The following is a 22,853-nucleotide window of genomic DNA, read 5'->3' as shown; positions in this document are numbered from 1 at the left end:
ACCTTCCATAGCCTTTAATTCCAATGTACCACTAGTTAATTATCTTATAACTTGTAAATATTTATGTTTTGAATTCTGACAAAATAGTTTATATACATTTACACTATATTTTAATATATTAGACAATCTCTTATATCATATTTAAGCAACCATTTTCTAACACATTTTAATTTGATATGTATCTTAATCACAAACATTGGACATTGAAACTGAATATTTATGTAAATCGAATTTGTAAATCGAAAAAACTCGAATACGAACCACAAAATAAGAAATCGAATATGACCAAACTGTCATGAAATCAACGTGTTGGTTCTTTGTCATTAAAGAACGAATTATTTGGTCCACGGTCAGTTTCAGTAAAAATCTTGTAGAAACGAACCGTTCACAACCAAAACTTTTATCTTATTATTCAACCAATAGGTAATGTCTAATTTTTATAGCATTTGTAGTTGATACGGACCAAATTGTCCTCATGGGGTTTCCTAATCAATTATTGGGCCGTGGATTAAGTTTTCACTTGTATTTGGCCCAAAGCCATCTCAGGCCCAAGAAGAGGAGTTAGGGCAAGTTTGCTTATCTCTTGCCCATCAAGTATCCTCACCTATAAATAGGGAGTTACTCTCAACTTATCACTTCTATGCTCTCTCTTACATGTCACAGTCGATTATTCTCTGAATAAAGACTGACTTGATCGTCGGAGCTTCTACGCCGGGAAACCCCTCCCGCGTTGCAGGTACCCCTCCGGCGGAATCCCGACAAGCTATCATCCAAAATATCTCCCAAGCAAGTGAAACAAATATAACCTGCTTAACGGCGCAAACTATATTTAACCATATTTATATAATAAAAAAAATTACAATAATCAGAAAAACAACCAATTTATAAAAAAAGAAATATGCAATATCCGCTCTAGAGCAAGAAACATTCAAAAAGATAGTTTCATTATCTAGAGCACGAAACATAAAAAATAAAAAAAATTAACAATATTTCGTGTTCCACAGCATAAAAAAAATTAATGTCTATTTTCGTGCTCTGCACTCTACTATTTATTTATAATATGTAGATATCATTATTATCTATATTATCTTTGAAAGAATTAAAAATTTTACAATTTATGATTTGAATTTTTGATAAATCATATTGAGATTAGATTTACTACTTAACAACCATGGCCAGAATGACACTTCCATAATTACTACGATCACCAGTTGACTACTATTTTGGTATAGTACACATAAGGGGGAAAATAGAATCATAATAATAAATGAATTATAAAATCTCAATTTCAAACATATGACAATAGCAAAATTATTAAAATCAAATATTTGGGCAATTAATCGATGTAGTTAACAACTCCATACATGTATAATTTATAAAGTAATGCTATCAATAGTGGAACTATATAGAGACAAGGAGTAGAATCAAAGTAAATTCTTTTAATACGTGGTTTAATAGTATGTCATATGGGAAGAAAGTGTCGGTAGAAATGTATTAATCAAATTAATTATTTATAATTAAATTATCACATCTTTTTAATTGATTCTTATATAAAATACGTGTGAACCAACTACGAATTGGTTGGTTGGACGGACTCGGCGATGAGAACCGTCTAAGGAATAGCCGGTTCCCATAGCGGGTTGGAACCGCGACCCGGCGGGTCAAACGACCGAGCTGTTCTCGACCCGGGTATGTCTATGTCTAGTTGACCAATAGGCCTTTTTTATATTAAAAAAATATATAATAATGATTAATGAATAAATCAATAAAGAAATGAAATAAGCACATGACAACACATGTAGTAAAACTATTTAAAATTAAACATGTGGGCGATGACTCAATATAAGCACAACTCCATACAACTCCATACAATATACGTATATATAGCAAATATAATATGCTATATAATTGGAACTATACAAAAGACTGCACTTATATAATACCATCACCTATACATACATACACCTATATCCACAATATATATATATACATACATCTATATATATATATATATATATATATATATATATATAATTAATTTAATCAATCATATACACACGTACGTCACGACCCCTATACATATATATATATCTGAAATCATGGATACGACGACGTATGTACGTATAGTAAATAGCCCGTACAGATCTTCTCAGCCCGAACCCGAACCCGGACCCGGATCCGTACCCGGCGTCACTTTATTTCTGCATGCAGATGATTAATAATATATAATATTAATAAAATAATAATATTAAAATGATCAATAGAGCCATGTGAAAGGGAGGCCATTGCCATCTTTGCCGCAGTGCTCTTGCTCGTGCACCATTTGGAATGACGTGTCCTTCGCCGCCTCCGCCCACAAATGGGAATCGTCCACGTCAGGCAAGCTTACGTTCAGTTTCTTCAGTATCCCACTCGCGCTCACGTACTCGCCTCCGCCGCCGCCGCCGTTGTTGAAATTTGCAGTTCCAGAAGTAAGATTCGTATTCGGATTGTAATTATAATTATAATTATAATTATAACATTCTTGATTTTCCACCTTGGCTGGGGCGGCGGCTTGAGCAAGTGCTGGGGTCTGATTATTGGCGGCGGCGGTGGCGGCGGCGGTGTCGCAGAGGTGGGGTAAGTTGACCTTGGCGTCGGGGCCGTAAAGTTTCCGGGCGGCGGCGTCATAGGCCACGGCGGCTTCGTGGGAGGTGTCGAAGGTGCCGAGCCAGACGCGGGAGCCGCGATTGGGCTCACGTATCTCGGCCACCCATTTGCCCCACGTGCGCTGCCGCACGCCCTTGTAAGTGCAGGCGGCGTTCTCCGGGCCGCCCTTGCCCCGCATGCACCCCTTCCTGGAGCTCGCCTGAGCTAGCTTCCTCACCTTCTTCTCCTCCGCCGGAGCCGCCGCCGCCGCCGCCATGGATTTCAACATTTTTTTTTTCTGAAATTATATTCTTTTTGCTTTTTTGAGATCAGTGTGTCTGTATATAAAATATGATTTTCTTTTGATCGGAGATATAAAAGTATTGCAAGAGAAAGTCAGTATTTATAGAGAGAAGAAACATAAGGGAGTAACACGTGTCCCCGGCTGAGGAGTGTCCATTGATACTTGGCAAAGACAATCAAGATCATAGTTTTTATCTGTTTTTCTTTTTTTTCTTTTTCTTTTGTCCTTTTTTTTTCCAATATATTTATATTATATAATATATATCATCAAATATGCAATGGCTAAGCATGAAATTTGTACACAAGCTCAGGTGGCAATATGAGGGGGGGCTAAGATTACACCTCATAAATTTTATATTATATATTACCAAAGGCAAAGACTAAAATTTGACTAATTTTAATTTGGAATTTTGACTTTTTGCCTTTTGATCGAATTAAAGTCAACTTTATTGGAAGCGAAACGGTCCAGTAATCAAAATTTCTTGTCTTTCGAATTAGTACGAACGCATTTCCGGCAACGGGACACGATTTTTTTTTATTATTCAAATTAAATCGTAGAATTTATTTATTTATTTGTAATTTCCCTTCAAATTTGGAATTAAATCATCAGCAACTACGTCATTGTGTTTTTCTTTTCTTTTTTAATTTTTTTTTTTTTATTATTAATTATATTTTTTTAATTAAATGGGTGGATAAGATTTGATGGTAGAAGAGTTGTATAGTGATAGTTCAGTAGCTAGGTTAGTGGAAAAGGGGGAGTTCCAAAGAAATTGGTACATACGTACCTAAGTGTGAACAAATAAATATTTAAGGTTTGTTTGTGTGTGTACTAAATGACACCTCTTTGCTAACGTGCGCTCTTGTGTGTCTCTTTATGGTATGTGGGATGAACCGAAAGTTAGTTGAATATATTACTGAAATATGCATTCAATTCATAGCTATACTGTGACATCAATTCCTTTGAATTTCATATATATTTACAAAAATCCCCTTCCCCCATGAGATATGGATCACAATATAATATTAACTCACGTGCAGATTTTATTTTCTTTTTCTTATTAGGGTAATTTACGGTAACACCACTGGCCAAATTACGAAAAAACCTCATTTTATATGGATAATTGCAACGACCCCTCAACTTTGAATTTTCTTACAGTCCACACTTACGGTGCCAAATTTAGTAGAATTTTATAAAGTATGCGGAATATTCTCCAGTTTGTACCGGTTTTATAGCATTCGAGGAGCACGTTTTGAAACAAGATGATCATAAGATGTGTCTCTTGACTTGTAAGTGTCAAGTTGTGGTGCATCATAAACTGTATTTTTCCACAAAACGACTAAATGATGAGTACAAACTAGAGTACATTCCACGGAATCTAAGGGTGCATTTGGATGGAGGGATTTGGGGGAGGGATTTCAAATCCATAATAACAAATCCCTCGGGCTTGTTTGGATTGAGGGATTTGGAGATGGATTTCAAATCCCCACCTCTCCTTTTTAGTTGATTTTGGAGCAATAGTGATGGATTTCAAATGACTCCAAAATTGGAGTCATTTCAAATCCATTCCCCAAATCAAATCCCTCCCCAAATCCCTCTATCCAAATGGACCCTAAAATTAAGATTAAATTCAATTTGACATCATAAGGATGGATGTGTAATAAGATTCATAGTTGAAGATGGTGGCTGTAATTACCCAAACATGATGGATTTTTTCGTAATTTAACCTTACATCAGGAGAATTGGAGGGGTTTTTCGTGATTTGACTTTACCTCACATTGGTCGTAATTTACCCTTTTTATTAAAAACAAAAATTCAAAAGAAAGGGATAATTGTTAACATAATTTGGAGGAAAAAAAGTGTGGCATGATTCTTGTGAGTCCGAGCAAAATGATGAGCTACTGTCTGCTCTGGCTTTGTCGAAAAATCCCTATTTTTTTAGCTGCAAGATTACCAGATTTCAACATTAAGTCCAGGTTCAATGTTTTCTTTTTTCTTTTTCTTGTTCTTTTATTTATTAATTTAATATTTTATCTTATTTTTGTTTGGTTATTCTTCCCAAGAACCAAAGAGATCAAGTCCAATTTCTTTTTGGTCACCATGGATTTTAATTGAGCTTGGTATGAATTATGAGAGAGAGAGAGAGAGAGAGAGAGAGAGAGAAGGATCATTACAAAAACATATTTCCGACAGTCACAATAAAGTCCTAACGATTTATGTTCCTTTCTAAAATCTACAAATTTAATATAAGAATAAAAAAAATGGAAAAGTATGTAGAAGAGAAGTCTCACTTGATCACCATTACTTCTGGAACAATGGCTGATTTTCTGTTATAACAGTAGATAGTATCAACCATGGTTAAGAACCCGATTCCCGTGTTTTTTAAGGCTTGTGCGCGATCACCCAGAAACTACGTTCGATCCAATACCATCTCGACAACTCAGCAAAGCGGCCCTTATCTCCTTCAACATTTCATTGATCCTTATACCTTTCCTACAAAACCAACACAAACAATGCTTAAACTACTGACCCTTAAGTGTTATTCATAGGTAGGGGTGGAAATTGAAACGGAAATTCCGATCTGAAATTTTCAGATTTTGGAACAATACTTTTCGATACGAATTCCGAAATTTCTGATTCCGATTTTTTTCGATTTTTTTTATAGGATTTGAATAGATATGAGTATCCCATTTCCAATCCGATTTTGATCCCCTCCAAACATTACACTTATAATTCCAATATGATTACGCATTTTATATTTTAGGTGAAAATTTGTAATTTTCCGAATTCCGCCGATTCCGATTCGAAAATTTCATTTTGGAATTCCAATTTTCCTTAGAAAGGAATTGGAATTGGAATATCATTTTTTTTTTTCAGAAAGTGCTAATTTCAATTCGATCCTTCCAATTTCCACCCCGATTCCTAGGAAAATACACGATCGAAGTATCGACTATTGTTTGATACGTTAGCTTTAAAAAAAATATATTAAAAAAAAATTAAATAAACTTACAGGACACTAACGCCAACGACAGCAAAAGGGCGTGGATATTCTTCGATTTCCTTAACCTTCTTCTCCCCTTCCGGAACATCGGTTTGGTCCCCATCTATTACCAAGGGCAAAGATGTCTTATCAATTCCAATCCTCGATATTTCTTCGGTTAAATTCGGAAGCCTTTCCATTGCCTGCAAGAAGTGATTACCAACACTTGTGAAAATAGCACGTAGTAATTAAAATGAGAAGAGAAACTCAAAACACAGTACCTTAGGAACATCGATTTTATTTAGAACAACAATGTACGGTCTCTCGAGGTAGTCAGGATTGTACATCCTCAATTCCTGCAAAAAAGTATTTTGTACACGCATAGCGGAGGATCAAAACTCGGGCGATATTTCAATTAGAAAAAAACCGTAAGGCATTACATACGCGTATATACATACATCTTTTACTGTCCTGTAGTCGCGCACCGGATCCTCTGCAGCTGCGTCCACAACATGCACCAACAACCTCGTCCTCCTCAAATGCCTTAAAAAGTTGCGACCTAGTCCCTACATATTGAAAACATCGTCTTTCAAATTTAGAGCTCAAAACAAAATTTAAAAATTTACAAAAAAAAAAAAAAAAAAAAATCATAGAATACCTTTCCGAGGTGAGCACCTTCGATAAGGCCAGGCAAATCGGCTAACGTAGCCTCGGATGAAAATTGGCCAGGGCCTAGGCTCGGATCGCCATTAAGGCGTCCTAGGTTAGGCATTAGGGTTGTGAATGGATAATCGGCTATATCGGGTTTTGCCATTGTGATGGCTGCTAATAGGGTTGACTTTCCTGCATTCGGGAGCCCCTGAAAATAAAACCCCGAATAAGTATACATACGGTGGAGCTTTGAGACGCTTGTTCGCGTATTAATTCGAGAAATACTTACAACAAGACCAACATCCGCAACGACTCGTAGTATCAATTGCAGACTCACTTCTTCTCCAGCCTGACCAAACACTAAAGCCTGCAATATATTTCCGAATTAATTGATTAAATTGAACGAAATTGATTGTATGATGTTCAAGTATAATGCAACTGTGTAATCGACGGTAATCATTCTATTATGCGAAATATATCTATATGTATAAACCTAGTACATTATGTATTTTGACCCATAGATACAAACGAAACATCCATAATTTACCACCTTGTCACTGTCGTCTCTCATTATGTTAGTGGTTAAAGACATCATTTTTTTCTTCTGATGCTCCTGCATTTCCAACAAGCTAATCTGCCGGAAAAAAAATTTAACAAATATTAAAATATTACCGAAAAAAATAACAGATGTTAAAATATTTGCATATATTCAAAAATGAAGACCACTTTACCCCTCCTTGTCCACCCCTTGCAACAACAACTTCATCACCATGCCGAGCTAAATCCGCCAGAAGCTTCCCTCTTTTCAGTTTCACAACCGTTCCTACAAAAAAAATCGCAAAAAATATAAAATCAAGAATTACGGTAATTACAAAATGACGAGCGATAATATTCACCGTATATAGTTATTAAAAGAAAACCTAGAGGAACCGGAATACGAAGCGTAGGAGAAGCGAACCCATTACGCAACTGAGAAGACAAAACACCCATTGCGTCGACATTTCCACCTCGTTTCGCATTGTACCGACTCTGCTGATGAAACTCCAACAAGGTATCTTTGCTCTCGTCCGCGTAAATTACGACATTGCCCCCGTGTCCACCCACAGGAAGGATAAGCGAGCCGTCGAAATCCCTCTTGTACAAGCCCTTTCTCCTTTCTTTCTCCTTTTCGATTTTCCCTTTCGGCTTCGAAGAAGGGCTCTTTTGGTTCGGCAAACTGAGAACCGCCCCGTGGCCACCATCTCCTGCTCGAACGGTGATGATTACTTCGTCGAAGTATTTGTGGGATTCTTTGATTAGATTCTCTGGAGTTGGCGATTGTGGCTTCTTGACTTTCACAAGAACGCAGTTTATTACGACGGGCTTGTAATTCTTTTGCGAAACCGATTTCCTGTGTGGACTGTAGGGAAGAGAAGCTTATTGGATATAGTTTATTACAAGCATACTCAGAATCAAAATTAGCTAAAATAATACATGATATCATCAACATTTTGCAATTTAGTAATGATACATAATTGAAATGGGATATTAATTTATTAGGTTAAATTGAACTGGAACCCTACCCTAACAGGAAAAATCCCGTTGCCCATAATTGACATTAAAAATTGCCTAAAACTTCATGTTTCATTCTCACAACTCCAAAATAAAGCTAATTAAAATAAAAATTGAAAAAAAAAAACATCCATCAAGCTGGTTCTTCATTTAATAAATCGAAATAATTCATATAGCATGAATTTTATGTGTGGGAACAAGGAATGAAAAATAAATAATACAGAAGAAAATTGCAAAGCAGGAAATTGAGTGCGTACCGAGTAGGAAGAAAGGATTGAGAAGAGAAAGCAGAGAGGGAAGACGACGACGTTTTATCAGAATGAAAATTGAGAATTGAAGACGAACGCTGCTGAGGAACCCATGACAGCATTGTTTCTTTTCAACACTTTTTTTCTGTAGAGAGAGAAACTCACTTAACGGATAGAACACCACACTGGCAATTTTGGGAAAATCATTTTTAATGTATTTCAAAATTATTTCAAGTGTATTAATTAATATTTTCTTAATTTCTATAAATAATTAGAAAAAATGGATCTAATTAATACATTTTGAGCCTTTGTGTGATAAACGAAATTGAAAGAAATACCATGAAAATATCTATACTTGATAAAATTTAATTATTAATTTTTTTATTTTTATGTACATTATTTTCTATAATAATCCAGATGTCGAAACTTCGTCTAACTAATCCTCACAGCAGATGGCCTTCCACTAGTTCGTTAAATACGAAAATACGAATGCAACCACAGCCTATACATACTCAAAACGAAACTCTTTCATAGTCGAATCACGAATTTAGCTTCAAGGATAGATATTTGAACTATTTTTTGTGGTTATTATGGTGGAAATTCAAACCTATTTCGTTTGTAATTTTGCATCTCAATTTAGATGTATTTGCTCAATACATACATGGAAAAGATAGATGATTTGGCTTATGTAATTAATTAGCCAAATTTAAAATATAAAAAGCAATCCAAAAATCCATGAAAAACGAAACTCAAGCGCTTCTCTTCTTTACAACATAAATAGTAAAATTTGCCTCGAGGCGAAAAAAGGATCATCGATAAACACTGCTCCGATTTTGTACCCACAATACAAAAGGACATTAATTACAAGTTTTCACTCATGACTTAACCAAAAAAGTACTATATAAGCCATACATGTATATATTAATTATCATGAGTGCAAGTGTTTTACATTTTTCTCTAACAAATTACCTCAGGGCATCAATGTAATAACGTCGATGATTATTCGGAAGAACTAGCTCTTGAGGAAATCTGCTAAAGAGAAAGGTTGATGCCCATCCTAGAAAAAATATCCAAGGCGAAACAAAAGAGCAAGTTAGCTCGCATTTTATTAAATAATGTTTAGAGAAATTACGCGATTTGTAGCCATATACACCCGTATAGTAGAAGATATGAAGATCATTTCATAATCATATATATATGGGGCGAATTTCGGCCAACCCCTGAGGTAAGCTCAAACTACGAAAACCCCCCTCATGTTTGGATTATTTTACAACCACACCCTCAATTATGTATTGACTTACGAAAAAAAACCCATCATTCAGTGGGTAAATTTGACAACATAAGGCTGGACGTGTAAGACAATACATAGTTGAGGGGTGTGGTTGTAATTTCCCAAACATAAGGGGTTTTTTCGTAATTTGAACATACCTCTGGGGTGGCCGTAATTTGCCCTATATATATGTAGAAAAATAGCAAAAGAATTAGAACTAAGCAAAGAAAAAAAGTACATTGATTGCTCCGTAACAGATTAACAGCAAGCTTTTCATTCACACCTTGCTAGATTCTTGACTCAAGTACTGTTTGATGACAGTCGTTTGCTGTATTAGCCTTTCCATTACCGAAAAGCTGGGCAGTTTAGTTTGAGCTGCAATAATTAATAAGTTCACATTGTAAGAAATAAATATTGTTACCGACAAATGACTAAATAATAGGGGTTAGTTACATGTTAGGTCGACAGGATTCAAATTAAATCACGCCCGCAATAAAAGTTAACTCACACAATTAAATGCTATTTATCCAAGAAAATCAGTACACACTACACCCCATGTGATTAATTTTCTATGTAGCGACTAAAAGGAGGAAAAAAGACGGTTTTATCCCTACAATATTACGATATAGTATTTGGTTATTGTTCAATGAGAGACATTAGTGAGGAATCACATTTAGTACCAGATTTTGAGGCCGGTTCTTCCCAACTAACTAAATAATTAGTTACTCGGTATGGAATTGATGCAACGCAATAAAATCTAATCTAAATTAATCCGACCCATGTGACCGAACAAGGACTAAATATATTTCAGTGTAGAAGAAATAAAATAATAAAAATTAAATAAAATCCTCTTTGCTACAATTTTAGGAAACGAGTACCAAGAATTGCTCTGTTTAAACTGTCGGCAACATGTTGTCTGTGTTCTTCACTCAGAAGATGAAACATCGGTGATTTCTCCGGTTCCTCGTAAGCAAGAAGAGCCATGAAATCCTGCATGGATAACATTTTATCCGTTATTGATATTTATAAAAAAACCATTACGCTAAAAAAGGAGCAACAAGAAATGTATCAATAATTTAGAAAGAGAACATACTTCGAGTTTCTCGACATATTTCTGCTCTTTCCCAAAAGGGGTAAACTTCAATTGGGCAAACCCTAGAGCTTCGTCACTGCCATATGAGTTAAAGTTTCAGTAAACAATTCATCACTGTGAATGTATAAATAAAAACCGAATCACTTACATTTTTCTAGAGCACACGAGTTCGACGAAATTAAGGCTCAGAAGATCGAAATGCAAATCTTTATTCTCTTCCAATAAGCCAGGTACAAATTCTTCAGTTAACTCAATGGCTTTCGATGCATTTCCGTCCAATGCAAAATTGAATATCCCTGAAAATTAAATGTCAAGTCAGTGCCAGAGTTACTACTGTTGTTCGATAATTGTTCCACAAGCAAATTATAGAAAAAATCGACAGTTGCTTATTAACATGATAGAGTTGATTATTATTCAAAAGCTGATTTTACTTGGAGGAAATTTCAAGCCGAAGAAGTGCAGAGTCAAAAGAATACAGATTATCGAGCTTGAATGTTAATGTATGTTATTTTCGCGTAAGATAATCAAGAACATGCTGATTAGTTATTCTTGACTGATTTATCGAATATCCTCACTATATTTACTGCAAAAACACGGCTTAAAAGCCAACAAAGATGATAAATGGTGAAATCAAACATTAGGTATGCAGTACAGTAATACAAAACCATTCGATCAATCGTGCGTCTTTCTTTGTATATTACTTTCTAGAATAATTCCTAATAAAGTGCTTAAATAAGAAAATCGACAAGGAATCCAATTAGCTATCCTTACATTCGGCATGTCTAATTAGGTAGTTGACATGCAGCTACTACATTTCTCGGCTTTAATATTTGTACGTCAAAATTGTGAAAACTAGGAAAACTACGTTACTTATGAGATTCTTTTACCTAAATCAACGAGATTTCACGAATACATTTTCCTCAGCCTCATTCTTATATAGTACACAAATTTAAATTATTCAGTTTCCTGTTTTTTTTTGTTCGTTGCTCGTACATTTTACTAATCCAAAAAACCACGTAAAACAAATTACGGGTAGTAGACCTAGAATTAAAAGGAGAGGCTCCCTTACTTTTCCGTTTATCCATGCCCTCCAAATGATCGATAGGCTGCTTCACCCCGGTACAAGCAACAAACGACTCCAACGTGTCTTTGAAGCAATTATGCACAAGATACGACACAACAATCTTGTGTATATCGTTCTCGTTTACCGCCTGCATAAAAAAACAAATAGCAACTTGCTCAATGATCATCTCGAAAAAGGACTAGTATAAATACCGACAATCGGAATCGATCTTTTCAAGTAATAGACCAATAGTACCCACAACAGAGGATAAATGAAAAACCCATAACCCATTCAATCCAAATTAGGGTTTACATATCAAGATACAGTATTTCAATGGAACAACACCAAACATTTATCAAACGAAAATTGAAAATCAAAATGGGCCATGAACAAAGTAATACAACCGTACAATAAACACACACAAATTCGACACCACGTGCGAATTAGAAACCCTAGAGTGCCTTACAATGTTCTCGTACTGCTTCGGATCAGCATCCATTTTTTTTTTCCCCAGTTCTTAATTTTTCGTCGATTAAAAGTCAAAAACAGCAAAATTATTGCACAGTTGAGAATTAATACAGAAATTAATTGTCATATGAGAACGTATCTGTGTGGGTGTTTGTGCACTAGTGTGAAAATTGATAATATAGAACTGTTGCCATTGTCTGGAAGCAGGGAAGGGGAAGGGGGGGTAGGAGGGGTAAAAGGGGAATTTTAGAGAGAGAAACTGCTCTTTATATGCTGGTGCGTCTCCGGTTTCCGGTTTCCGGTTTTCATGATCCGGTTGTCGTTGTTTATAGTTTGGGTAAACTATAACCACCCCTGAAGTATGGTCAATTTACGAAAAAACCCCTATTGTTTGGATAATTATATATACTCCCCTCAACTATGATTTTTTTCTTACACATCCACCCTTATGGTGTCAAATTCAACATAATCATTCAGATTTCATGGAATGTGCTCTAGTTTGCACTCGTTTTGTGTGAAAATACAGTCTGATGCACCACAATCTGATATATACAAGCCCAAAAACACATATTATGATCATCTTGCTTCAAAATGTGGAGTTCGAATTGGATAAAACAAGTACAAAAGTGATAATATTCCATACGATATCGAAAATTACACTAATTTTGAAACTAGATTTATAGTTGAAGGGGTGATTGTAATTACTAGGGGTGCAAGTTGGAACGGAATTTCCAATTTCCGCCGATTCCGATCCGAAAAGTTCCGATTTTGGAACAACTTTTTTTATTCCGACTTCCGAAATTCCGATTTCCGAATTTTTCCGATTTTTTTGGATTGGAATTGGAATTATATAAAATAAATTTGAAATATCCGATTTCCGATCTTATTTAATTCCGAAAAAATCCGATTTTTTTCCGAAAAATACACCTATAAATAATATATATTATATAATACTTATTTTCCAAAAAATAAACCTATAAGTTTTGTTTTAGGATTTTGACATAATGAATTGTTATTAGAAGTTTTATTGGATATTATGTTGTGTTTATTTTTATTTATTTTTTTGAACTGAAATTTAGTAGTTATTAGTTTTACTTTTATCGACGTAGATGTTCTTATTTTTGAAAAATTATGAACATTATAGAAATTTTCGGCTAAGTTTTGAAATTTTAATGTAGTTATTAGTTATTAGTTTAACTTTTATGTGATTTCCGAGTTTTTTCCGACTTCCGAAATTTCCGAGCCTTTTGGAATTGGAATGAATTTTTAGATTCCGAAAATTTTGAAATTGATTTTGTACTTCCGAATTTTTTTGGAAATATTCCGAAAAGGATAATTCCGATCCGATCCATCCGACTTTCACCCCTAGTAATTACCCAAATAGGAGGGGATTTTTATAATTTAACCATACCTCAGGGGTGGTTGTAATTTACCTTATAGTTTTGCAAAGTGCGACTTCTAGTTTAAAAGTAGATATACAAGGAAGACTGCTCTCCATTGTCTACAACTACAAGTGTTTTATCCAGAGCCGGTCCTGAGAATTTTGGGGCCCTAAGCGGAGTTTAACATTATCAATTTGGTTTTTTTAAATAGTATCTTATAAATTATATTGTTATAGGTACACATTTTTTAACAAATATCTTATTTAATAAACAAACCTTTTTTTCTCTCTTATTGAAAATAACAATATGAATTTGAAATATATCAAATACAAACCTTAATGTTTAGAAGGAGTAAACTTTTTAGCAATGCAGAAGACGTGCTTTAGAAGGAGACTTTGACTAAGTTTTCCTTCTATTATAATTTTTTTTTATTATTATTGTGATAATAAGTTTCAATATTTAAGAACCGCTTATTAAAAAAAAAAAAAACTTTACTTAAAAATTAAAATTGTGTAATTCGTCACCTTTCAAATTCTCACGTCTTCATCACCTTTCAAATAATTCGAATACATCTTTATTATTATTATTATTCTAGATATAAGTTGTCCGAAAAGGAAAACCAAAATCAGCACAATGAACGTGGTCGTAATCGCATCCCTATGCGGTTAATTTATGAGCGTTAATTACGATTAATTCATCATAATAATAATAATATTAATACAACTTCCGCCGACAACCCAGATTTTCACGAATTTATTTTCCACGTGTAAAAAATAAACAAATAAGATAGGTCGGCCAAAACTTTTCTCAGATTCTCCACTAGCCACGTGTATTTTTCCACCCCCCCTTGATTTCTTCCTTGGTCAATCCACACCGTTCAAACAAAAAAGCCTACAATAAATTTGTCAATGGCATCTAGCTGACGTCATCATTTCCATTTGACCATTTCTAAAAATTGTCAACTTTAGAATTACATTTACTAATTTCCGAAACATCAATAATTAATTACACTACCAAATTACATATTATTACATGAAATATATGACGTCATTACTTACCATCGGCAAGGGCACGCCCGTAATTTACGTCAGAGCAGCGTGACATTTTGGTCAATGCACACCGCTTCATTTGGCCTATATAAACAAACCCCTCTTCATCATTTTAGCTTACAGAAAACGCAGAAGAGAGAAAATAAAAAAATCGTAAAAAAAAATAAAAATTCTCTGTAAAATTGAAAATGGCGTCTTCTTCAGAAGAGGGACAAGTTCTTGGCTGTCATTCCGTCGAGCAGTGGAAGGATCTCTTCCAGAAGGGCGTTGACTCTAAGAAACTCGTCAGTACTCAATTTTTTTTTTTAATTTTCAATTTGTGATGAATAATTGGTTCGTGTTCATATTAATTTTGTTTTTATTTATAGTATTTGGTTCGTGTGTTGGATTATGTTGATTTTGTGCATCTGAATTTTGTATCCTAGGGCTCAGAATTCTTATATGCAGTGTTAGGGTTTGAATGATGTGTGTTTGTGTGTGTTTTGCTTTCTGTTGACTTGTTTTTTTTTTTTTTAAATATTGACGCTGTTTCATATGAATTTAGGATTGAAAATTGAATAGTTGATTAATTATTCCTTCATCTATGGAATAATTTGATGCTGTTTTTGTTCTGGCTGGATGATCGGATGGACTAATTCACATTGGATTATTTAATTAGCTTGAATATTGAATAATACTCTCTTTTAGTTTGATATGGAAGCTGTTGTTTATTTCGTTGAGGGAATTTAGGTTTGATTTATTGCGTAAAACTAGGTTTATCGCCCAAGTAACGAAATAAACACCATGCCCCGTAGCTAGTACTATGCAGATTTATTTCTTAGTTACGCCATATTTGCATCCCGAATACGTGTGCCGTTCGAACGTTGTGAAATAAATAAAAAGATTGGATTTTTATGGATTACGTGGAGAAAAAGAAAATTCCGATTTCTACTGAAAAAAACGAATAAGAATGTTCCTTAATAGTGGTCGTCTCCTCGCTCTGATTGAATTGGCTATTCTTTTGTATATGTATATCTAGCAGATTTATACAGCTTTTGTTCCGTTTTTCCATTTTTTTTTTGTTGACTTTTATATATATAAGTTTTTAAAGCAAGAACTTTTAATCAGGTGGTGGTAGATTTCACGGCTTCATGGTGTGGACCATGCCGTTTCATTGCCCCGATCTTGGCCGAAATTGCCAAAAAGACACCACATGCTATTTTCCTGAAGGTCGATGTAGACGAACTCAAGGTAAACCTTATCTATATCTTCGTCTTTATTTAATTTAATTTACTTCCATTACATTTCTAGTGTTCTTTTTTGTCGTTTATAATTTGCTAATATTTTTACGTCGTGTTTTATTGCAGAGTGTGGCTGAGGAATACCACGTCGAGGCCATGCCGACGTTTCTGTTCTTCAAAGAAGGCAAGGAAGTTGATAAGGTTGTGGGGGCAAAAAAGGAAGATTTACTGGCTAAGATCACAGCACATGCTACTCTTACCGCTTGAAGTTTGCTCTAAGATTTAAGTCGTGTCTTCTGTTCGGGGCTTGTAATAATAAAAACATAGCTGCTTGATCACAACCTTCTATCTTTACTTTAAAGCCCCTCCTATTGTAATGTATTTTCTCGGTTTTATGTGGATTGCTTTGTTAACGTGACGAAAATGATTTGGTTATTCGACAGTTGTTTCTCATTTACTCTACTGTTTCTTTTTACGTTACGTATTTTTTTCTTTCCAGTTTTGCCCTTCATCTCTGTGTAAAAGGGTATTTTTGGGAAAAAAAATTCCTTGATACAATAATCCCAGAAATCAAGTACAAAATTTTGTTGTTGGGTTTTATAAGTATATACAGGACAACTACATTTTTGTATTGATTCTGGTGTATTATAATTTATAACATCTCAATTCATTGTGGTAGAGCAAATAGCTTCGACTGATAACTTCTTCAATACTCGAGGGCAAGGATCACTTCCGAAGTAGCTGTTAGAAACCGCAATCTTGCAACTTTCCTTCCCGACGCACATCTGCAAAACAGAAAATGCATCTCTCTCGAGGTTATTACATGTGTGTGTGTGTGTGTGTGTGTGTGTGTGTGCGCGCGACTATGGATGAAAAAATTTGCCTTTTCTATAAGGGCGTTTGAGTTCTGTGAGTGGCAATTTCCTAGCTGAAAACTCCCGCAAGTTCCCTTTGGAGTACCGAAACTAGCAAACTTGATGGCGGATATAGATTGACCGGGCCCACAGCTTAGATGGACCCTCGCCTGACGAAGCATCTTCTGCGGGGCTGTGCTCTCGATCTTGTAATTTGCAACCGTTGGATGGTGCTCGAATGCATTTGCACATACACTAGATGTCGTTCGTTTTACGAGTGCGATCTTTGATGCGTCGCCACCCATTTCTTCGAGTAGCACGATTAGGTTTTGCGTCGGCCGCAACCAAAATCTTGGAACATAGTACCTAAATGCCACGTGGACAAAAAAAGTTATATGTTTTTTTATGTAATAATTTTTAAAACGTTCGAAGATTTTTTTTTTGAATACCATCGCTGAGTTGGTTGACCGCAACCGAGTTGACATTTTGGGGCTCGGTATGTGCCGTTGTAGTGGCAAATACCGCAGTTTCCATTGGCATTAGTCAACCAATATCTTCCGATGCTTTGACCGTTGACCCACACTTGACCTTTGCCCATGCTTGTCATGTCCAAAGCCAAAGGCTCGTCCCCATTCGGTGCATCGAAATACGCCTGAAAAAATTTCGATACATAACTAAGAAACTAAATTAATTAGAACATTTACATCAATAATTTCCAAATTTTAATATATTTTTTTTAAATTACCTTGTACCATCTCAAAGGCTGTTGATTTTGGGTGATCGCCGATATTTGTGTCCATTCAACGGAGGAATCCTTGTTGGGAGATACCAAATTCATCATCTCGCCTCTTAATCCAACCTATTTATCGAAAAACATGTAATAAACATTGCGGTAATAACATCAAATTACAAGAATAACACTAATTAATTTAGACTAAATTTGTTTAAATTCTCACCTTGTAAGACCATGTTTGGCTTGACAAGTCTTTCTTCCCTTGATCTAGCCCGTCCAGCTCGACTAGCCCCAATCCCACGGCCCAATTTTCGTAGTGCATTCCATTGTTCTTCGGTTTTTTTATCAATGGAATTATTTATTATTAGTTATTAATTAATGAAATAACAAATTAAACATAAGTAAATGGGGAGTATAGAACTAACCGGTAGTCCCATGGCTATGCTGAGCAGAGAAATTTTGTTCGTTCCAACTTGTAAATTCACAGGTCCGGTGAATGTAAATCTCGTTTTCGCCCTCGTCCCATAAGCAGATCCTGCAAATTAAAAATATATATATTTATAAATATTTTTTCGATTTATTTTTTTTGTAAAAACAAATAAAATTAATACCTGCAAGCTGACCGTTGATGAAAACATGGACCGCATGGCCTTTAGAGTTAACAGTTAGAATCGGCTTCTGTCCTACTCGTAGAAATGATTCTGACGAGCCAATGTCGATGCTGGATCGACAATTAAACTTATTCAAACTCGAAGATAAAAATAATAAAAGGAAAAAAAGAAAATTAAATTTGTAGAAAGACTCATAATTAATTACCTAGTTATGTACCACAAATAATCACTAGTATCCCTCGTGACACTTATCTGCTCCAAAAGTCCGCTTGCCGTAAATGCTGAGCTGTCATCTGACGAGGTTGTATCTTCGTTATACGTCTCCCACGAGTAGAATTGAGAATTAGCTTCTAACATTTCAACATGCGAAGTTTGTGATCCAACCTTAATAATAATTAAAAAAAAAACACGAAAAAAAAAAAATTAGTATCGGGACTTGTATATGTTGCAAAAGAAGATCGACTTATATGTATGTATAGGTGTATGTACTTACGTACCTTTGCCGTGTTGAAGACTACATTTCTACAATCGGGAAGAATGCTAATTGACCAAGGAGGTAAATTGTAGTGCATTTTATTGAAAATCACTCTCGCAGCAGAATTGCTTTCGAAGTTCGATAGAAAAGCTGCGCAACTTCCGTTTCCGGTGGAGAATACTCGAGCCTAGGGAAAGAAAAAAACGAGTTTTTTTCGGTTAATATAAATATAATTAAAAAAATATTTTGAATTGAAGCATTATTGTGCTGAAGAATCTGACCTGCTGAAAGGTTCCTAGTGAAGTTGTTGTGGGGTCCGCTGAGACGAGCGCAGGTTCGCAAAGCTTAATCGCCTTGTGTAGCTCTTTCAAATGACCGTACTTTGGCTCCCTAATTAAACCTGAAAAAAAAATAAATTAAATCGTTGACCGAATTAAAAAAATAAAAATAATATGAATTAGTTTTGCTAACCATATTCATCAATAGGTGCATCATAGTCATAGCTGGTAGTAATAAAAGGACCACCGGCGGTTCGTCCGAAATTAGTGCCTCCGTGAAACTGCTCAATCGTTACATACATTGTAATTATCGAACCAATTTTTGTAAGAAAAAAAAATATTTAATCTTTTTAAAAAAGTAAATAAATAAAACGGACCATGTAATAGTTTATATACGAGCCACCGATTTGTATGAAACGAGCAACTGCAAATGCAAGATCCTGAACTGGCCGTTGATGTACTGTGCCTCCAAACTCATTAAACCTGATCAATTTTTCCACCAAAAAAGAAATTTAATAAAAATAAAATAAAATAAAATAATCAAAATAACTAAAAAAATTCGTTGAAGTTTTAAATTTACCAGCCGGTCCAAGCTTCGGTCCACATGGTGGGCTTATAAGGTTTATTAGGAGTAAAGGCATCGCAGTAAAATCCATTACACGTATTTATCTGTGCGTTGCAATAATCAAAGAAGTTCAAAATTAGAATTTATCATATTTGAGGTAAAATGTATTTATACGATTACGAACCAGTGGATCAGGGGCATTATCGTCTTTACACATGATCCACGGAACTCCGGTGTCTAATCCAACGGCCATTTTTGCAGCCCAATTCATGTACGCGTCACCTGCTGCGCCGAGTGCTCGTCTTGGTGATCCGTATTCATTCTCAATCTACCGATCAAGAATCACAACAATTTGAATACTTTATTTTGAAATAAGTTCGAGGCTTAAATATTTTTAAATTTTCGTTTTTCGAAAAAATTCAAATGTAAATTACCTGTGATAGTATAATGGGGCCTCCCTGTGATTCAAACAGGTTCTCACTTTTCATCATGCCGACAATTTTCTGCGTAAACCCTTGCATTGCCGCCTAATATTCCCCGTAGTTAAATAATTAAATAAATTTGCTAACTAAATAATTAAATAAATTTTTAATGCAAAGAATAATTAAGGAAAAACCTTGAAGGGCTCATTGTCTGTTCTGAAGCTAATACCAGGTACATATTTCAACCAGACAGGAAATCCTCTGCATCACATAAATTCAAATTAAAAATTAATTAATTTTTTTTTCAATTTTACTAAATCAAAAATTATTACATCAAAAAAACCAAAAAATTGAATTACCCATAATTCCATTCAGCACACACATAAGGGCCGATTCGAAGATTAACGAAGAGGCCGACTTTCTGCACCGTCTTAACGAATCTCACTAGATCATATCTACCCTCAAAATTGTACTGCACAAACATATATACATACAGTAGAACCTCAATAAATTAATATTCGATAAATTAATAATTTCACCTAAATAATAGTTTTTTTTGTACCGACTCAGTAAAAATCTACTAAATTATTAGTTCGATAATTTAATATTTCACTAAATTAATAAAATTTTACTATTCCCGACTATATTAAATTACAGAGGTTGAACTATATACACAAATATTAAATGTAAATTATAAAAAAAAAAAAAAAAAAAAAAAAAACTCACATTGCCTGGTGAAGGCTCGTGTCCATTCCAAAACACATAAGTGTCAATTACATCTAACCCTCCATTTTTAGCCTTCAAGATCAGATCTTCCCACATCTGCAAATTTCATAATTTTAGAGAGAGAGAGTCTTAGAGAGAGAGAGAGAGAGAGAGAGAGAGAGAGAGAGAGAGAGAGAGAGAGAGAGAGAGAGATTACATCAGGAGTACTTCTGGGATAATGTAGGGAGCCAGAGAGAAGAATTCGCCGCTGGCCATTGATGAGAATGGCCTTGTTATCATAAGTGACAGTGCAGTTTCCATTGATTACAAACAAAACCAAGAAAATGAAGAAGAAGAAGAAGAAGATAACTGAACTTGAAACTGAGTTAGTTTCCATTTTCTTTTTCTTTTTCTTTTTAAATATTTAATCTGTAAATTAATGTGAAAATGAAATAATGGAGGGGATTTAAATATGGAGGGAAGCGGTGAGATTTGGAAGCGGTGGAGGAACAGATCAGAGTTTACCAATTTTTTTTTATTTTCTATTAAATTAAATGCTCTCACTACTGCACAAAGTGTGACAGCAGCGATTTTGTTTATTTATTTATTTAATTTGGTTTTTTTAGAGAACTCATAAATATGGTAGTGGAATTACAGATATGGAACTGTTGTTTTGAAATGCAAAAAAGAAAATTAAAATTAATAGTTTATTGCCTGTGGTATTTAATGACTCAGATGAGTTTGAGAGTTACTGATCATTTGGTTTCATTAAATTTTTGTGTAAATTACGAGGTTTTGAAATGACAAAAATTGTTTCAAAATTGGATTTTTTTTTAAATTAAAGTTTGTTGAATTCGAAATTTTTATTTTTAATATAAAATGATATTAATAATTGCAACTTTTAAGAATTTTTTTTTTCAGAAATAAAAATTGGATCCGAAATTGAATGTATTCCAATTTTGTTCTAAGAAAATAGAAAATCATCATAACTGTCGAATTCGGAGTAATTAAAATGACCAGGAGATAGTATTTGATTTGTTTTGATGTAAGAATAAATAAATCCCAATTAATTGAGGTAATAAGTATTCTATTTTATTTAGTTTGAAATACAGAAAACAAAGTCAAAAGTCAAAACCCGCTTTAAAAAAATAATATTTCAAAATCTAATTTGATAAACTAATAATTTGGTTGCCAGAGTTTCTCTAGTTTCATATTATGTAACAACAGTTGGACTTACGTATTAAATTTCATTTATAATTAAAAAAAATTATTAAAGTAAATTTTACGTATTGTTTACAGTCATGTATTGTTTATTTCCACACACCATGAAGTGCACACTGGTTAAATTGAACTAGCAATTTTTTTCGTGCGATGCATGGGATAAAATTGCAAAAAAAAAAAAAAAAAAAAAATTAAATATATGATAATTAAATTGTGTTGGAATTTTTTTTTGCACAATATTAAAATAATTCGTTGTAAAATTTAAATTATGTCAAGATAACACAAAATTAAACTAGGTAGGGAAAAACAATTAAATGAAAAAATAAAATCCACATTGGTGTATAAAAACAATTAAGCTAGATAGATTTGGCTTAACTCTTATAATTAGGAAATTAAAAAAAAAAAAAATCTACATGGATGTGTGTGTGAGAGAGAAAGAGAGATATACAAAACAAGTTGCAAAACTTAAATAATTAAAAAAAATAGAAAATAAAAAAAAAACTATTCGAGTGGATCATGATTTTGCTAAATGATTTGTAAATCTGATGTGCTTTGAAAGTTATTTAAAGAATAACAATGGCCGATAAATAGGAGAAGTAAATTAATAACAATAAGTAATTTTGTAAAATGTTACAAATATATTAGTAGAGTTTCTTAAATTACATTTTTCTTACTTTTATATATAAAGATAAGAGTTTTATTTTTTAATAAGGTACGTATTTTGTTTTGTTGAAAGATGACTAACTTGATGTAAACATCCACTACAATATAAAATTGCAAATTACCATTTCTTTCGCAATTGAAAAACTAATTCCAAATCTGTTACATCGTAAAATTTGGAAATAAGACATTTCAATTTTTTTGGAATACAAACATTGTTTCAAAAGAGAAATTAGATCAAAATCGGCAAAAATCAAAAATTTCACCGGTCGATATTTAAACAGTCCCCTCACGAAACTTCTTTCCACTAAAAAGTGTTGGATATTTATTTACTTTGGTTGATATAATTTTCCATTAATTAAACATTAAACACGTTCAAGGGGAAGCTTCCATGTGTTTCCTACATCTTTGCATAATAAATGTTG

The 22,853-nt window shown here is 34.0% G+C and overlaps 5 protein-coding genes across 7 annotated transcripts; 1 reads left to right on the top strand and 4 right to left on the bottom strand.

Annotated features, from left to right (window-relative positions):
* Window positions 1-2,012: 2,012 nt before the first annotated feature.
* LOC105963005 (dehydration-responsive element-binding protein 2D) lies at window positions 2,013-3,077 on the bottom strand. The gene has a single exon (XM_012987358.2). It carries the CDS (start codon window positions 2,915-2,917, stop codon window positions 2,258-2,260), a length of 660 nt encoding a protein of 219 aa, XP_012842812.2. The 5' UTR covers window positions 2,918-3,077; the 3' UTR covers window positions 2,013-2,257.
* Window positions 3,078-5,096: 2,019 nt separating this feature from the next.
* On the bottom strand, window positions 5,097-8,762 carry LOC105962976 (putative GTP-binding protein OBGC2). 2 transcript variants are annotated; one of them, XM_088815657.1, is made up of 10 exons: window positions 8,369-8,762; window positions 7,481-7,959; window positions 7,292-7,383; window positions 7,111-7,194; window positions 6,850-6,927; window positions 6,568-6,768; window positions 6,368-6,475; window positions 6,191-6,265; window positions 5,940-6,112; window positions 5,097-5,422 (listed from the first exon to the last, which is right to left on the bottom strand). In XM_088815657.1, the coding sequence occupies exons 1-10, from the start codon at window positions 8,479-8,481 to the stop codon at window positions 5,329-5,331; spliced, it is 1,497 nt and encodes a 498-aa protein (XP_088671783.1). In that variant the 5' UTR covers window positions 8,482-8,762; the 3' UTR covers window positions 5,097-5,328. The 2 variants fall into 2 exon arrangements, with proteins under 2 accessions (XP_088671783.1, XP_088671782.1); XM_088815656.1 differs by having other exon boundaries at window positions 7,457-7,959; window positions 8,369-8,543.
* A 302-nt stretch (window positions 8,763-9,064) lies between these two features.
* On the bottom strand, window positions 9,065-12,558 carry LOC105962977 (LisH and RanBPM domains containing protein). Of its 2 annotated transcripts, none has more exons than XM_012987324.2 (7): window positions 12,252-12,558; window positions 11,792-11,933; window positions 10,871-11,018; window positions 10,723-10,798; window positions 10,508-10,619; window positions 9,868-10,004; window positions 9,065-9,416 (listed from the first exon to the last, which is right to left on the bottom strand). In XM_012987324.2, exons 1-6 carry the CDS (start codon window positions 12,282-12,284, stop codon window positions 9,907-9,909), a joined length of 609 nt encoding a protein of 202 aa, XP_012842778.2. In that variant the 5' UTR covers window positions 12,285-12,558; the 3' UTR covers window positions 9,065-9,416; window positions 9,868-9,906. The 2 variants fall into 2 exon arrangements, with proteins under 2 accessions (XP_012842778.2, XP_012842777.2); XM_012987323.2 differs by having other exon boundaries at window positions 9,913-10,004; window positions 12,252-12,487.
* A 2,092-nt stretch (window positions 12,559-14,650) lies between these two features.
* On the top strand, window positions 14,651-16,361 carry LOC105962979 (thioredoxin H-type 1). Its single transcript, XM_012987327.2, has 3 exons — window positions 14,651-14,968; window positions 15,792-15,914; window positions 16,031-16,361. Exons 1-3 carry the CDS (start codon window positions 14,873-14,875, stop codon window positions 16,169-16,171), a joined length of 360 nt encoding a protein of 119 aa, XP_012842781.1. The 5' UTR covers window positions 14,651-14,872; the 3' UTR covers window positions 16,172-16,361.
* A 72-nt stretch (window positions 16,362-16,433) lies between these two features.
* LOC105962978 (beta-galactosidase 5) lies at window positions 16,434-21,317 on the bottom strand. Its single transcript, XM_012987325.2, has 19 exons — window positions 20,765-21,317; window positions 20,569-20,664; window positions 20,202-20,314; window positions 20,037-20,103; window positions 19,855-19,947; window positions 19,605-19,748; window positions 19,436-19,524; window positions 19,233-19,338; window positions 19,049-19,136; window positions 18,859-18,977; window positions 18,600-18,764; window positions 18,308-18,486; window positions 18,103-18,212; window positions 17,917-18,026; window positions 17,715-17,822; window positions 17,504-17,617; window positions 17,208-17,410; window positions 16,788-17,124; window positions 16,434-16,689 (listed from the first exon to the last, which is right to left on the bottom strand). Exons 1-19 carry the CDS (start codon window positions 20,942-20,944, stop codon window positions 16,567-16,569), a joined length of 2,544 nt encoding a protein of 847 aa, XP_012842779.2. The 5' UTR covers window positions 20,945-21,317; the 3' UTR covers window positions 16,434-16,566.
* Between the last annotated feature and the right edge of the window lie 1,536 nt (window positions 21,318-22,853).

Source organism: Erythranthe guttata, chromosome 3, assembly GCF_056151865.1.
Source record: "Erythranthe guttata isolate IM_541 chromosome 3, IM_541, whole genome shotgun sequence".
Lineage (NCBI taxonomy): Eukaryota > Viridiplantae > Streptophyta > Magnoliopsida > Lamiales > Phrymaceae > Erythranthe > Erythranthe guttata.
Note: the sequence above shows the minus strand (reverse complement) of the source record. Positions and strands in the feature narration are given on the sequence as shown.